At 43.5% G+C, this 13985-nt stretch overlaps 1 protein-coding gene across 1 annotated transcript in view; it reads left to right on the top strand.

The window, feature by feature from the left end:
• dnajc6 (DnaJ (Hsp40) homolog, subfamily C, member 6) overlaps positions 1-13722 on the top strand; it is a 78176-nt gene extending 64454 nt beyond the window's left edge. The window contains 10 exon segments of the mRNA XM_070447434.1: positions 228-307; positions 518-711; positions 1401-1802; positions 1995-2066; positions 5583-5681; positions 6070-6204; positions 6524-6871; positions 7092-7240; positions 7436-7612; positions 10568-13722. Of these exon segments, the coding sequence (XP_070303535.1) occupies positions 228-307; positions 518-711; positions 1401-1802; positions 1995-2066; positions 5583-5681; positions 6070-6204; positions 6524-6871; positions 7092-7240; positions 7436-7612; positions 10568-10669 (1758 nt within the window). The 3' untranslated portion in view covers positions 10670-13722.
• Positions 13723-13985: the final 263 nt, after the last annotated feature.

Here is a 13985-nt window from a genome sequence, read left to right as displayed (position 1 = left end):
TGAAATCTATCTATGTGATTCCTGCAATCTATCTATGTGTTCCTGAATCTATCTGTGATTCCTGAATCTATCTATGTGATTCCTGAATCTATCTATGTGATTCCTGAATCTATCTAGTGGATTCCTGAATCTATTATGTGCGGATTCCTGAATCTATCTATGTGATTCCTGAATCTATCTATGTGATTCCTGAATCTATCTATGTGATTGCTTGTTGGTGTTTGCAGGTGTCCAACACCCAGATATTCCAGATCCAGTTCCACACAGGCTTCATTGCTCCAGGGACCACCGTGTTAAAGTTTACAAAGTGAGCCCCTCTCTCATATAATATCTGTACAGTACATATGTGAAGTATTAACACGTAAATGTGAAATACTATATCATGTTTACATGTTGGTGAACGTCATGATATGGAACATGGCTCTTTTTTGAAATAGTGAATGGAGAATTAACTAACTATTTGTCTGACACACACACACACACACACACACACACACACACACTCACACCTGTCTAGGCCGGAGCTGGACGCGTGTGACTCTCCAGAGAAGTACCCTCAGTTGTTCCATGTGTTGGTGGACATCGAGGTGGAGAGCACTGACAAGCAGAAGGACCTGACCCCTCCCTGGGAACAGTTCCCTAATAAAGACCTCATCCCCAACGTACTGTTCTCCTGTCACCAGGAACACCAGGACGCACTGGCCATAGCAGGTAGGGCAGAGGGGAGGTCAACATACAAGCACACAGGCAGAGGCATACAGGACAGATGGACACACACACAAACACACACAGACACACACAGGCAAATATGTACACACAGATGCACACACTCATACACACATGCACGCATACGCATACAAACGGACACAGATGGGCACGCACATGTTGGTACATAGGCATAGATACATGCACTGACATAGGTCCACACAGAGGTCCACACAGAGGTCCACACACTCCAATGCCCAGATGGACCAAGGCACACACACAGAAACTATGCACACAGACAGCTAAACACACACAGATACTGACATGGTCACCACTAATGAGAGCTGCTGTTAAACAGTCTTTCTTACTCTAACGTTAGTCTCATTCTCTCCTCCCAAGATGAGATGGAGGGACTGGACTTGGAGGGTAGGTCTAGAGTAGAGGAGACCACAGACCAGCAAAGATACTAGCTGCTGTAGTTAGAGGAAGTCAGCACATTGTTAGATGCAGTTTCCCCTGGGTGATGTACAGTACGTATGTGTTAGTTTAACTTTGTCACGCTGCTGTGGTGGCTAGCAATACGGATACCTAGAACAAAATATCTCCTGTTCTCCTGTAGAATACTTTGTGGGAAGCAAACCTATTTACTAAATCAAGACCAAGTTTTCCTTATGTGACCTTCCCCCCCCATGTAGAGCCAAGCCGGTCCCAAGGCGGTCTGGACGGTCGTCCTCACGGGGAGGACAGCGAGCCGTCTGATGACGAGATGCTGTCCCTTTCCAGCCAGCAAAGCCACGCTAGCGTAGAGAGACCTGGAGGGGCTCAGGCTGGCACCAGGGGCCCCAAGAGACCCGAGCAGCCCCACGCCCCCCCCGCTGCTCCTCCTCCTCCCCCAGAAGAGGTGGACCTCCTGGGCCTGGATGGGGTGGCAGTGAACCCCCCCTGCCCCTCGCCCCAGCCCCCGACCACCAACACCACCACGGACCTCCTGGGGGATCTGTTTGGGGCCTCCCCCCAGACAGGGAGTGGGCCCACTTCGGCCCAGTCCACCCCACAGAAAATAGCTCCTCCCTCCACCCTCCCCTGCCCCTATCCAGGTATGTAGTCAATGATTACTATAACACCATATAGCCATAGTTACTGATCAACTCAATTCAGGTTTATTTGTCTGTTTTTTACAAAGTCATTTTAACACAGATGTGTACATAGTATGTTAATCTAGAGATTAATAAKATTTATTGAATTGAATAGTAAAGTAATGGTTTATGCTTTTCTCTCTGTCCACCCAGCGTTGGACCCGTTTGGGACGGGTCCAATGCCCAAGCCCCAGGAGCTGATGGGGTCCTTCCTGGGTCCAGCAGGTAATCTTGCTAACCTGGGGCAGTCTGGCCCCCTCCTGCATGCAGCTCACTCTCTATTCCCCACCATGCAGAACACTGGCATGGGTAAGGCATGACCAGACTGCATCTGTAGAGGCACTGTCTACCAATTAACGTTTCACTCTTTCCACTATTCACTATGTGACTGCTGTCTTTACACTGATATCTTTCCACTAACGTTTTACTGTATCCACTATCCACAATACGACTGCTGTCTTTACACTGATACAGTTGAAGTCGGAAGTTTACATGCACCTTAGCCAAATACATTTAAACTCAGTTTTTCTCAATTCCTGACATTTAATCCTTGTAAAAATTCTCTGTCTTAGGTCAGTTAGGATCATCACTTTATTTTAAGAATGTGAAATGTTAGAATAATAGTAGAGAGAATGATTTATTTCAGCCTTTATTTATTTTATCACATTCCCAGTGCAGACGTTTACATACACTCAATTAGTATTTGGTAGCATTGCCTTTAAATTGTTTAACTTGGGTCAAACGGTTCGGGTAGCCTTCCACAAGCTCCCCATAATAAGTTGGGGGAATTTTGGCACATTCCTCCTGATAGAGCTGGTGTATCTGAGTCAGGTTTGTAGGCCTCCTTGCTCGCACACGCTTTTTCAGTTCTGCCCACACATTTTCTATAGGATTGAGGTCAGGGCTTTGTGATGGCCACTCCAATAACTTGACTTTGTTGTCCTTAAGCCATTTTGCCACAACTTTGGAAGTATGCTTGGTGTCATTGTCTATTTGGAAAACCCATTTGGGACCAAGCTTTAACTTCCTGACTGATGTCTTGAGATGTTGCTTCTATATATCCACATAATTTTCCTTTCTCATGATGCCATCTATTTTGTGAAGTGCACCAGTCCCCCCTGCAGCAAAGCACCCCCACAACATGATGCTGCCACCCCCGTGCTTCATGGTTGGGATGGTGTTATTTTGCTTGCAAGCCTCCCCCTTTTTCCTCCAAACATAACGATGGTCATTATGGCCAAACAATTCTGTTTTTGTTTCATCCGACCAGAGGACATTTCTCCAAAAAGTARGATCTTTGTCCCCATGTGCAGTTGCAAACCGTAGTCTGGTTTTTTTATGGCGGTTTTGGAGCAGTGGCTTCTTCCCTGCTGAGTTGATATAGGACTTGTTTTACTGTGGATATAGATACTTTTGTACCTGTTTCCTCCAGCATCTTCACAAGGTCCTTTGCTGTTGTTCTGGGATTGATTTGCACTTTTCTCACCAAAGTACGTTCATCTCTAGGAGACAGAACGCGTCTCCTTCCTGAGCGGTATGACGGCTGCGTGGTCCCATGGTGTTTATACTTGCGTACTATTGTTTGTACAGATGAACGTGGTACCTTCAGGCGTTTTGGAAATTGCTCCCAAGGATGAACCAGACTTGTGGAGGTCTACAATTTTTTTTCTGAGGTCTTGGCTGATTTCTTTTATTTTCCCATGATGTCAAGCAGAGGCATGAGTTTGAAGGTAGGCCTTGAAATATATCCACAGGTCCACTTCAATTGACTCAAATGATGTCAATTAGCCTATCAGAAGCTTCTAAAGCCATGACATCATTTTCTGGAATTTTCCAAGCTGTTTAAAGGCACAGTCAACTTAGTGTATGTAAACTTCTGACCACTGGAATTGTGATACAGTGAATTATAAGTGAAATAATTCGTCTGTAAACAATTGTTGGAAAAATTACTTGTGTCATGCACAAAGTAGATGTCCTAACCGACTTGCCAAAACTATAGTTAATAAGACATTTGTGGAGTGGTTGAAAAACGAGTTTTAATGACTCCAACCTAAGTGTATGTAAACTTCCGTCTTCAACTGTATCTATCCACTAACGTTTCACTGTATCCCCTATCCACTATGTGACTGCTATCTTTACATTGATATCTTTCCACTAACGTTTCACTGTATCCACTATCCACTATGTGACTGATGTCTTTACACTGCTATCTATCCACTAACGTTTCTCTGTATCCACTATGTGACTGCTATCTTTACATTGATATCTGTCCACTAACGTTTCACTGTATCCACTATCCACTATACGACTGCTATCTTGATGATGATCCACTAACGTTTTACTCTTTCCACTATCCACTATACAACTGCTATCTTTACACTGATACTAGTCTGCTGCTTCAGCCATGCTGTTGTGTTTGGTAATGTACAGATGTAGGATCTTAATTTGAACAAGTTTGCTAAAGCAGGAAAATAATCCTGCAGCAACAGGAAATGTGAATTGTTGTGTGAATTATAATTAATGGACATTTTTTGTAGAGGTTGATAKATTTTTTTGTTAGGGCAAATCAAGTCTGCCATTTTTAAGTGGAAATTAAAAACTGTAGACACCTTTTTAAACCTTGAATACAATACAAGTTTGCATTTCCTGCCATGCAMGAAAATTCCTACTACAACAGGATGTCAAATTAAGATATGGCATCTGTATATGCATGCACATAATGAGTGATGATCAATGGGAATTCAAGCTGCAAGTTTTGAGGGAGATCTGAATGGAATGGCTATTTTATGGTTACAGTTATTGCTATTGGTATGGTTCTGACCCTAGTTGGTTAGCRTAACAGTCATGGTATGCTGTTGTTAGCTTGTACGTTCTGGTACAATCCAGTCGGACACCAAAATAAGCTTAAATTAGATTTATTCACCACACTGGGCAATGTAGCTGCAAAACACTAATACAATTCACACAAGCATATATTTATACCTTCCGGTTAGGCAGAGTCACCTCCTTGTATTTCTAGGATAAACAATCAGTCTCTGTTACTGGGCAACAACCAAGTCAGTTCCTCCTATTGGTGTTATAGTGGCCCAGCCTGAGTCTGGAACCTTCGTGCTCCTCCATTCCTTTCACAGGACTTCTTATCAGTCGGGTGTTATAGTGGCCCAGCCTGAGTCTGGACCTTCGTGCTCCTCCGTTCCTTTCACAGGACTTCTTATCAGTCAGGAGAGGCCTTGAGTTCTTGGGAGTACACATTCCTACAGTCCACTGCAGTCCACTAAATACTGTAATTACACTTCTCATACACAAAGAGCTTAAACCTAACATTACTTTCAATCTCTAAGAATACATAAAAAACTGTATATAAGAGTATATAACTATATGAAACAGTAAAGATATTAGACAGTGTTATAGAACAGTAATTATGATCTGTCAGCTCTAACCCCAGACACATGGCTCCTATTCAACCCTTATAGAATCGTTCTTACACTCAGAGAAATGCCCCCTTTGTACTTTCACTCTGCCTGAATACAATGCACATAGACCAATGATAATTACTCCTGCTAGGCTAATTATACAATTACAAACAGAGGGGCTCAATTCAGGGGCTCAAAGGGAATTCAAGTCAGATAGTATCCAACACTATGGTCATTGGTGATAATGTGGTCATAATTTGCATGACTTCATATCTCCTTCCTCCCATTGTCTGTGAGGTCTGTCACTGACGTTTCTGTGTTCTGATAGGCCGCAGCTCCCCAGTCCCGCCCACCACCCCTGTAGTCAGTATTCAGCAGCCTCCCAACGCCATGGGAGGATGGGACTGGAACAAACCTGCAGCTCCAGGTAAACTCTATTCATGTGTAACATTCATGGACAACATCTGCAGAGACAGGGGTCTGAGAACAGAGGAATAACCAGCTGCCATGAGCAACAGAGAGCTATGGCATGCCATCATCCAGGGTGCTGTGCTGCCATGAGCAACAGAGAGCTATGGCATGCCATCATCCAGCGTGCTGTGCTGCCATGAGCAAGCAAGCGTGTGTAATATCAGAATGGACTAAATAGGGACCTCTGCTGGTGCATATGGGAATCATATTTATAGAACTTCAGTGCCTACTTCTTTGGAAATAAGAATGTGTTCTTAATTGACCTTCCTGGTAATATAAAGGCTAAATAAAATAAAGTATTGTATAGTATTTCAACTGTGTTATTGTGTGTTCTGTGTGAGGAGGTGGTTTCAGTATGGGCTGCAAGTCAGCCAGTACCAGTCCTACTGGGTCGGTCAACAACACTCCCACACACCAGGCCAAACCCAACACTCTGGACCCCTTTGCTGACATCGGAAACCTGGGGGGAAGTCTGGGAGGTCAGTGAAGGCTTTAAGTACTGTTCTAACTGATGCTTTAAATATGTTATGTCCAGGGGGGGCTGTTGGGAGGAGCTGTAGGAGGACGAGCTCATTGTAATAGCTGGAATGGAATCAATGGAACGGAGTCAAACGTGGTTTCCATGTGTTTGATGTGTTTGATATAGTTTCATTGATTCCATTCCAGCCATTACAATGAGCCTGCCCTCCTATATATCCTCCCCCCAGCCTCCTCTGGTTATGTCATGTCATGCTATGTTATGTTATGATAGTTGAGTTACAGTTTCTGTAAACACTCCACTTACATCTCTCTCTATAGGAGGATCTGGGTTCTCCAGTAAGCCCACCACCCCTACAGGCACCACCCCTGCTGTCCCCCCCATGGGCTCCCCCTCACGGCCTCCTCCCTCGCCCCAGCACGGTGGGGGCTGGCAGGCCAACACAGGCCTCCCCTCCTGGAAGCCCGGAGGTGGTGGTGTTGGAGGGCAGCCAGGGTGGCAGCCCCAACCCCAGGGTCAGAGTGGTCCATCCCCCCAGGCCAAGCCCAGTACCAGCCACTCCATGCCCCACACCTCCCCCTCCAACAGACCCAACTACAACATCAGCTTCTCTGCCATGGGAGGAGGAGCTGCTCCCAATGCAGCCGGGAAACAACAGCCCAACATGGGTGAGTCAGTGGGAGACTGGTTGTTATCACACTGGGATGGATAGACTGTTGGGTTGTGTTCCCCCCCAAAAGGACTCCTGTTGCTCTGTATTAATGTACAAATCTGCCACTTGAAACTGACCTGCATGTGTGTGATCTGTGCAGGTAGTCATTCATGATATGACTGCACATATACTGTATTATAAGTGGATGAGACAAGATGTTACTTTCTCTCTCCCAGGTACCAAGCCCAAAGTTGCAATGGCTAACTTTGATGACCTGCTGTCTGGCCAAGGCTTTGCTGGAGCCAAAAAGAAGGAAGGTCCCAGGACAATAGCAGAGATGAGAAAGGAGGAGATGGCTAAAGAGATGGACCCCGAGAAACTCAAGGTAGTCTTACAATCACTAGCCTTGGACCGAGAGTTGGAGAGTGTAGTGAAGATATAAATACAGGGGGGAGGAGGGTCCAATGTTGGACTGTCTTTCGACAACCAAAGAAAAACAAGCTAGCTATCTCAAGATTTTGAAGAAGCCCTGTGAGCTCCGTGTTGTATCTGGCCCAGACTCTCCCCCCTCTACCACCAGATTCTGGACTGGATCGAGGGGAAGGAGCGTAACATCCGGGCCCTGCTGTCCACCATGCACACGGTGCTGTGGGAGGGGGAGACCCGCTGGAAGCCTGTAGGCATGGCTGACCTGGTGACCCCAGAGCAGGTCAAGAAGGTCTACCGTAAAGCTGTGCTGGTGGTCCATCCAGACAAGGTGAGAGGGAAGGAAGAGGTTAACTCTACACACACATGCACATGTACCTCATACACACGCACGCACACACACATACTCATGCAAGGGGGCATCATGCACCCCAAAAATCTGAGGGTGCGTGAGGATGGCTGGGAGGTGGACTGGAGGCCATCCTTTAAGTTGAAGAATTTAGCATTTTTCAAACACCTCAAATTTGCTTGTCCCCATAGGAGAACCCTTTTTGGTTCCAGGTAGAACCTATTTTGGTTTTAGTTAGAAGCCTTTTGGGTTCTATGTAGAACCCTCTGTGGAAAGGGTTTTTCATGGAACCCAAAAGGGTTCTACCTGGAACTTAAAATGGTTCTTGAAAGGGTTCTGCTATGGGGACAGCCGAGTAACCATTTTAGGTTCTAGATAGAACCTTTTTTTCTAAGAGTTTAGAGCTATAATCACTATGCTTAATTCTATTTTGTATTTTTCGGTATACCTCTTGAGCTGTCTGTATCCTCTGTTGTGGAATATTGAGTCAAATATTTACACAGATACCGGAACTTGTGAATTCAATATGCAGAGGCAGTCGGCACCCCAGATGAGTTCTGGTATCTGTGTAAATATTTGACTCAATATTCCACAACAACTCCTGACTGACTGGCAGTCAAATATGCTTCTCTGCATTTCTGCTAAAATCTAGGTAAAAGATTGAAAGGAATGTGTCTTATTCAGTACCTTTAGTTATTTATTGCTTTTCTAAAGCAGGGGTCTAAAACCTTAACTTGCCCAGGGACGCCGATCATGTTAGCAAAACATCATCCGGTCAATGATAATGGCAAGGACAAGTAATCAACATTTTAAAATGAATAGATTTGATTGATAGTCTTTCATTATTCTGACCTCCCCACATAATTGGAAGAAGTATAAACTGTAACATAGCCTATTAGCTAGACAGGTAACTCAAACTAGGGCTTTGACGATTAGGAGATTTGGGGTAATGATTCATTGTCATGCAGTTATTTTCATAATTGTTATTTTTGTTGCATTTTTTGTTCTTGCTTGTAATGCATCATAGCATCTTACAAAATTAGCTACTATACCTAATAAATACAACACAGCTTTAGTAACACCCTTGTCTCAAAAACAAATGGACTGCTTAGAACTTTTGGAAATGAAGCTTCTCCTCCCAACTGTGCTGTTCTCCTCATGAGATGATTACCAACTTTACCCACTTCATGTAAAAATGTAAAACTGCTTTCGGGTAAACTAAATCTACTTTAATATTAAGTTGAATCCCCCTTCTCTTAAAATGTATGTATTAAGACGATTGTGGTGATTATTATACGATAGCTGTGCTCCAAACACATTCACTAATAACAGGTGTTTCATTGGTTGAACAAAGGTTAGCAATGTGTTGACAAAAGTTAATGTTCAAGTCAAGAAAGCTTGCCAGGAGCCAGCGTCACTTTCCGTGACTGMTATTGGTGGGTGCTTTTTCAATGCCTACTGTCAGATTCTCCAGTGAATATAATTAGCTCCAATGAGTGTAATTTGCTACCGTTCAAAGTTTTGGGTCACTCAGAAATGTCCTTATTTTTGAAGAAAAGCTATTTTTTTGTCCATTAAAATAACATCAAATTGATCAGGAATACAGTGCAGATAGACATTGTTAATGTTGTAAATTACTATTGTAGCTGGAAATGGCTGATTTTGAATGGAATATCTACATAGGCGTACAGAGGCCCATTATCAGCAACCATGACTCCTGTGTTCCAATGGCACTTTGTGTTAGCTAATCCAAGTTTATCATTTTAAAAGGCTAATTGATCATTAGAAAACCCTTTTGCAATTATGTTAGCACAGCTGAAACTGTTGTTCTGATTAAAGAAGCAATAAAACTGTCCTTCTTAAGACTGGTTGAGTATCTGGAGCATCAGCATTTGTGGGTTTGATTACAGGCTCAAAATGGCCAGAAACAAAGACCTTTCTTCTGAAACTTGTAAGTCTATTCTTATTCTGAGAAATTAAGGCTATTCCATGTGAGAAATTGCCAAGAAACTGAAGATCTCGTACAAAGCTGTGTACTACTCCCTTCACAGAACAGCACAAACTGGCCCTAACCAGAATAAAAAGAGGAATGGGAGGCCCCGGTGCACAACTGAGAAAGAGGACAAGTACATTAGAGTGTCTAGTTTGAGAAACAGACGCCTCACAAGTCCTCAACTGGCAGCTTCATTAAATAGTACCCGCAAAACACCAGTCTCAACGTCAACAGTGAAGAGGCAACCCCGGGATGCTGGCCTTCTAGGCAGAGTTCCTCTGTCCAGTGTCTGTGTTCTTTTGCCCATGTTAATCTTTTCTTTTTATTGGCCAGTCTGAGATATGGCTTTTTCTTTGCAACTCTGCCTAGAAGGCCAGCATCCCGGAGTCGACTCTTCACTGTTGACGTTGAGACTGGTGTTATTTTATTATTTACTTTCTGCAAATAAATGCTCTAAATGACAATATTTTTWTTTGGAATTTGGAAGAAATGTTGTCAGTAGTTTATAGAATAAAACAAAATGGTCAATTTTACACAAACACATACCTATAAATAGTAAAACCAGAGAAACTGATAATTTTGCAGTGGTCTCTTTTTTCCAGAGCTGTATATATACAGTATATACTGTCTAACTTGATTGATAGCCTGAAGTGTCTTCTTTGTAGCTGGTTATGAGGTTGGGAGATTGAGAACCTATCTGGGCTAGCTAAAGACAACTTCATACAATTACTATATGGCTAGTAGTATTGCAGAGAAGAAAAAAAAAACATTTACAGGACAAATCTGTGTGGGGAAAGTGCCCCTACGGGTATAATGCTTCTACACACACACACAAACAAACACCAGATATGATATAGTGAGGTTCTGTACAATAGACACTTATCACCTCTGCAGTAAATTACAACGTGACTGACTGATGTTTTCCTCCTTGTCCCCTCTCCCAGGCCACTGGACAGCCCTATGAACAATATGCCAAGATGATTTTTATGGAACTGAATGATGCCTGGTCAGAATTTGACAGCCAAGGACAAAAAGCACTCTACTGAGCTGAGAGAGAGAGAGAGAGGGAGAGAGAGAGAGAAAGAAAGAGTTCCTGCCGACCCCCTGTGATCAATAATCAAGCCCCCACCGGATCTGACTCCCCCCCCTCCTTCTCTTCTTGTCACTGTCCTGTGGACTCTACTCCATAGAGACTTCAATAGCCAGACTAACAGAAAGATACCTGCCTACCCACCTACCTATGTATCTGGTGGCAGCACTGTCCAACTGTCCAACAAGAACTGTTCAACCCTGTCCTACATGTCCGAGTCCTGAACCAAGCAAAGAGTCCTGAACCAAGCAAAGAGTCCTGAACCAAGCAAAGAGTCCTGAACCAATTAATGCAGAGTCATCCAGCTGTCTATGGAGACATCACCAGAGTGATACTGTCCACCTAACACCGGACATGGGTGATAATGACATACCTGTGGTCACAGTGTTGTTAGCCAGGTGCTATATAGTGCAAGACGATGCCAATGTTTGACACACAGTAGCATTAACACAGTGTTCCTGTCAGTCACCTGTCAAGACGATGACAATGTTTTACACACAGTAGCATTAACACAGTGTTCCTGTCAGTCACCTGTCAAGACGATGACAATGTTTTACACACAGTAGCATTAACACAATGTTCCTGTCACAGTCACCTGTGTGACTTTGAAGTGAAGATCTGGAGCCAGTGTTGGGAGTGGATGGCCTATTCAATTAGGCACTGTACCACTGACTGTAAGGTCTATACACCACAGTGATCTCAGAAATACCATGTCTAAGAATTCAATATAGAGCAATCTCACAGAGTTTCCACCTGAGTTGTCTATCTTCATGGAAAAGCTACTGTTATCTATGTTATTTGAATTACCAATTTTGATCAATGTGCTTCCACAGAACTCCACAGGAGCCTTCTAGGAGACAACAAGACAATTGCAAGCCAAGGGTATCATGTTTACGTTCTGACAACAACCTAGAGACTCAACTTGACATACAGTTAGTAGGTGAAGGTAGGCAGGATATTCGTTGTTGCACCACCACCTTTACTACCTACGGTGGTTGGTTTGTGTGTTTTCTTGCCCTCAGTCTCAGAAAGGTGCAAAATGTCTTTAGCTATAACACAGAGAGTAAACTCAGCTGCAGTCTATTGCCAGTCTTAAAGCTGGAATCCACATTAGGTGAAACACCGCCACCGGTCGCCCCAGGCGCATTTGTTATTGTTTTTGTTTTGTTTATGAAAAGAGGAGAGGAGTCTAGAGAGCGAGATATCCAGCATCTAGCATCTTGGTTTTTAAAAACTCTGCTGTTCTATCGAGTGTGCAATCATGTCCGAGGGGGAAAAAAGCAGTGTTGGTTATTTGAAGTAACGTCTTTGTAATATTGCAAACGGATGTGGCAGTTTGACCGCTACGGATTCCAGCTTTAAACATACAGTACTCACTCTCATCTTTACAGTCACTGGCTAGTGGGCGGCAGGTAGCCTTGCGGCTAAGCACGTTGTGCTAGTAACCGGAAGGTTGCTGGTTCGAATCCCCGAGCTGACTAGGTAAAACATCRGTTGATGTGCTCTTGAGCAAGGCACTTAAACTTAAACCTGTAAATGTAGTGTCTACAGTCTGAAGGAACCAGTGTGTAAAGGATATTATCCATATCAGAGAAAGTAACCCATATCACACTGCTGTACTTATCTAAGAACTTAACTGCTGAAGTTTCATCATCGTTACGTGCAGTTTTAATTCATATTGTGTTCATTTATTGACTCCTTTCAGATGCTTCAGTCCCTCCCAATGAAGAATCTTTCATTTTATTGTGGGTAATGTTTAGTAACATGCAGGTGGTGTATTGTCCTATTCATCCTTTGCTGTATCCTCTAAAGCATGTACTTTTAWATCATGACAAATATTTGAAGTGAAATTCTGATTGATCAAAGGCAACTTGTCATTGATGAGGGCTTTTATATTTACATTAGTTTGAAGCATATCTTTTTTGCATGCACTGACTGGGCGAACTAGTGGAAGGACTACAAGACTGACTATATCTTGCTACACATGGAGGCACATCATTCCATAATACATTACTATACTTGAGTGTATTGGACCACTATCAAGCTTGTGAGATCCTAATGTAGGCCCACTCTAACCCCTATCTGTGTAAAACAATACATTTGGTAGACTGGCACATCTATTTCATCTGATACAACCATTTCCCTGTTTTATCCCCTGCATACTGATGTTGTCAACCAGAGGAGTCGGGTGGGATACGCTATAGGAGGACCAGCCTACTCTGTTGTCAACCCTTTCCTCTGTGAAAAGGCCACACCTGAATTGTGGACTAACGTGAGCACTGACTGACCACTGACCAGTATAGAACTAAAGAGACTGTCTGTCCACTGTAGGCTCTGCTTCCTCTGGTGACTATACCAATGGCAGAAGCTGTGGCTGTGTAGTATGTATGTACTGTGTGTGTGTGTGTGTGTGTGTGTGTGTGTGTGTGTGTGTGTGTGTGTGTGTGTGTGTGTGTGTGTGTGTGTGTGTGTGTGTGTGTGTGTGTGTGTGTGTGTGTGTGTGTGTGTGTGAGAGAGAGAGAACCCCTATAAGCTCCCTAGCTGACTGAATCTCTTGTCTATCTGCTAACTTAAGGCAATGTTAAAACGCTAACCTCTCTCTATATAGTGGATGAGTGTTGTTGAAACTGTTGTACGTGAGGATGTGATACGATTTGGATACAACTACTGTATGTGTTTGCTTGTCGGCTGTAAAAGTATTACTACTAAAAATGTAAACCGTTTCTGTCAGTGGAGGCTGCTGAGGGGAGGAAGGCTCATAACAATGGCTGGAACGGAGCAAATGGAATGGTATCAAGCACATGGAAACCATGTGTTTGATGTATTTGATACCATTCCACTTATTCCACTCCAACCATTACCATGAGCCTGTCCTCCCCAATTAAGGTGCCACCAACCTCCTGTGGTTTCTGTGTTTCTCTTTGTGGGTTCTGTTTACCCTTGATAAAGTGATATCAAGTGCAATGCACAAATAAATAGAGAAAATGAAAGTCTGAAACAACAAACAAACGTCATCTGTGTCTGTCTTCGTTCTTAGTGGCACAATCTAGCCAATGGCATAGTGGAAGGGTTCTACTGTGTTAAAGAGCTGTAGCTGTACATACATGTAGATGATGAGGACATTACTGTGTGTTATGAAGAAATCAGATTTGTAAAGTGATTAGTCTGTGTAAGTCAGAAGGAGCAGAACCATTTATTACCATCCTGTTCAGCAGTGTTTACCAACTCCAGTCCTCCAGTACCCCCCCCCCCTCCCCCCCCAACAGTACATA

This window comes from Salvelinus sp. IW2-2015, linkage group LG16 (genome assembly GCF_002910315.2).
Source record: "Salvelinus sp. IW2-2015 linkage group LG16, ASM291031v2, whole genome shotgun sequence".
Lineage (NCBI taxonomy): Eukaryota > Metazoa > Chordata > Actinopteri > Salmoniformes > Salmonidae > Salvelinus > Salvelinus sp. IW2-2015.
The sequence above is the reverse complement of the archived record's forward strand: the minus strand, read 5'-3'. Positions and strand labels throughout refer to the sequence as shown.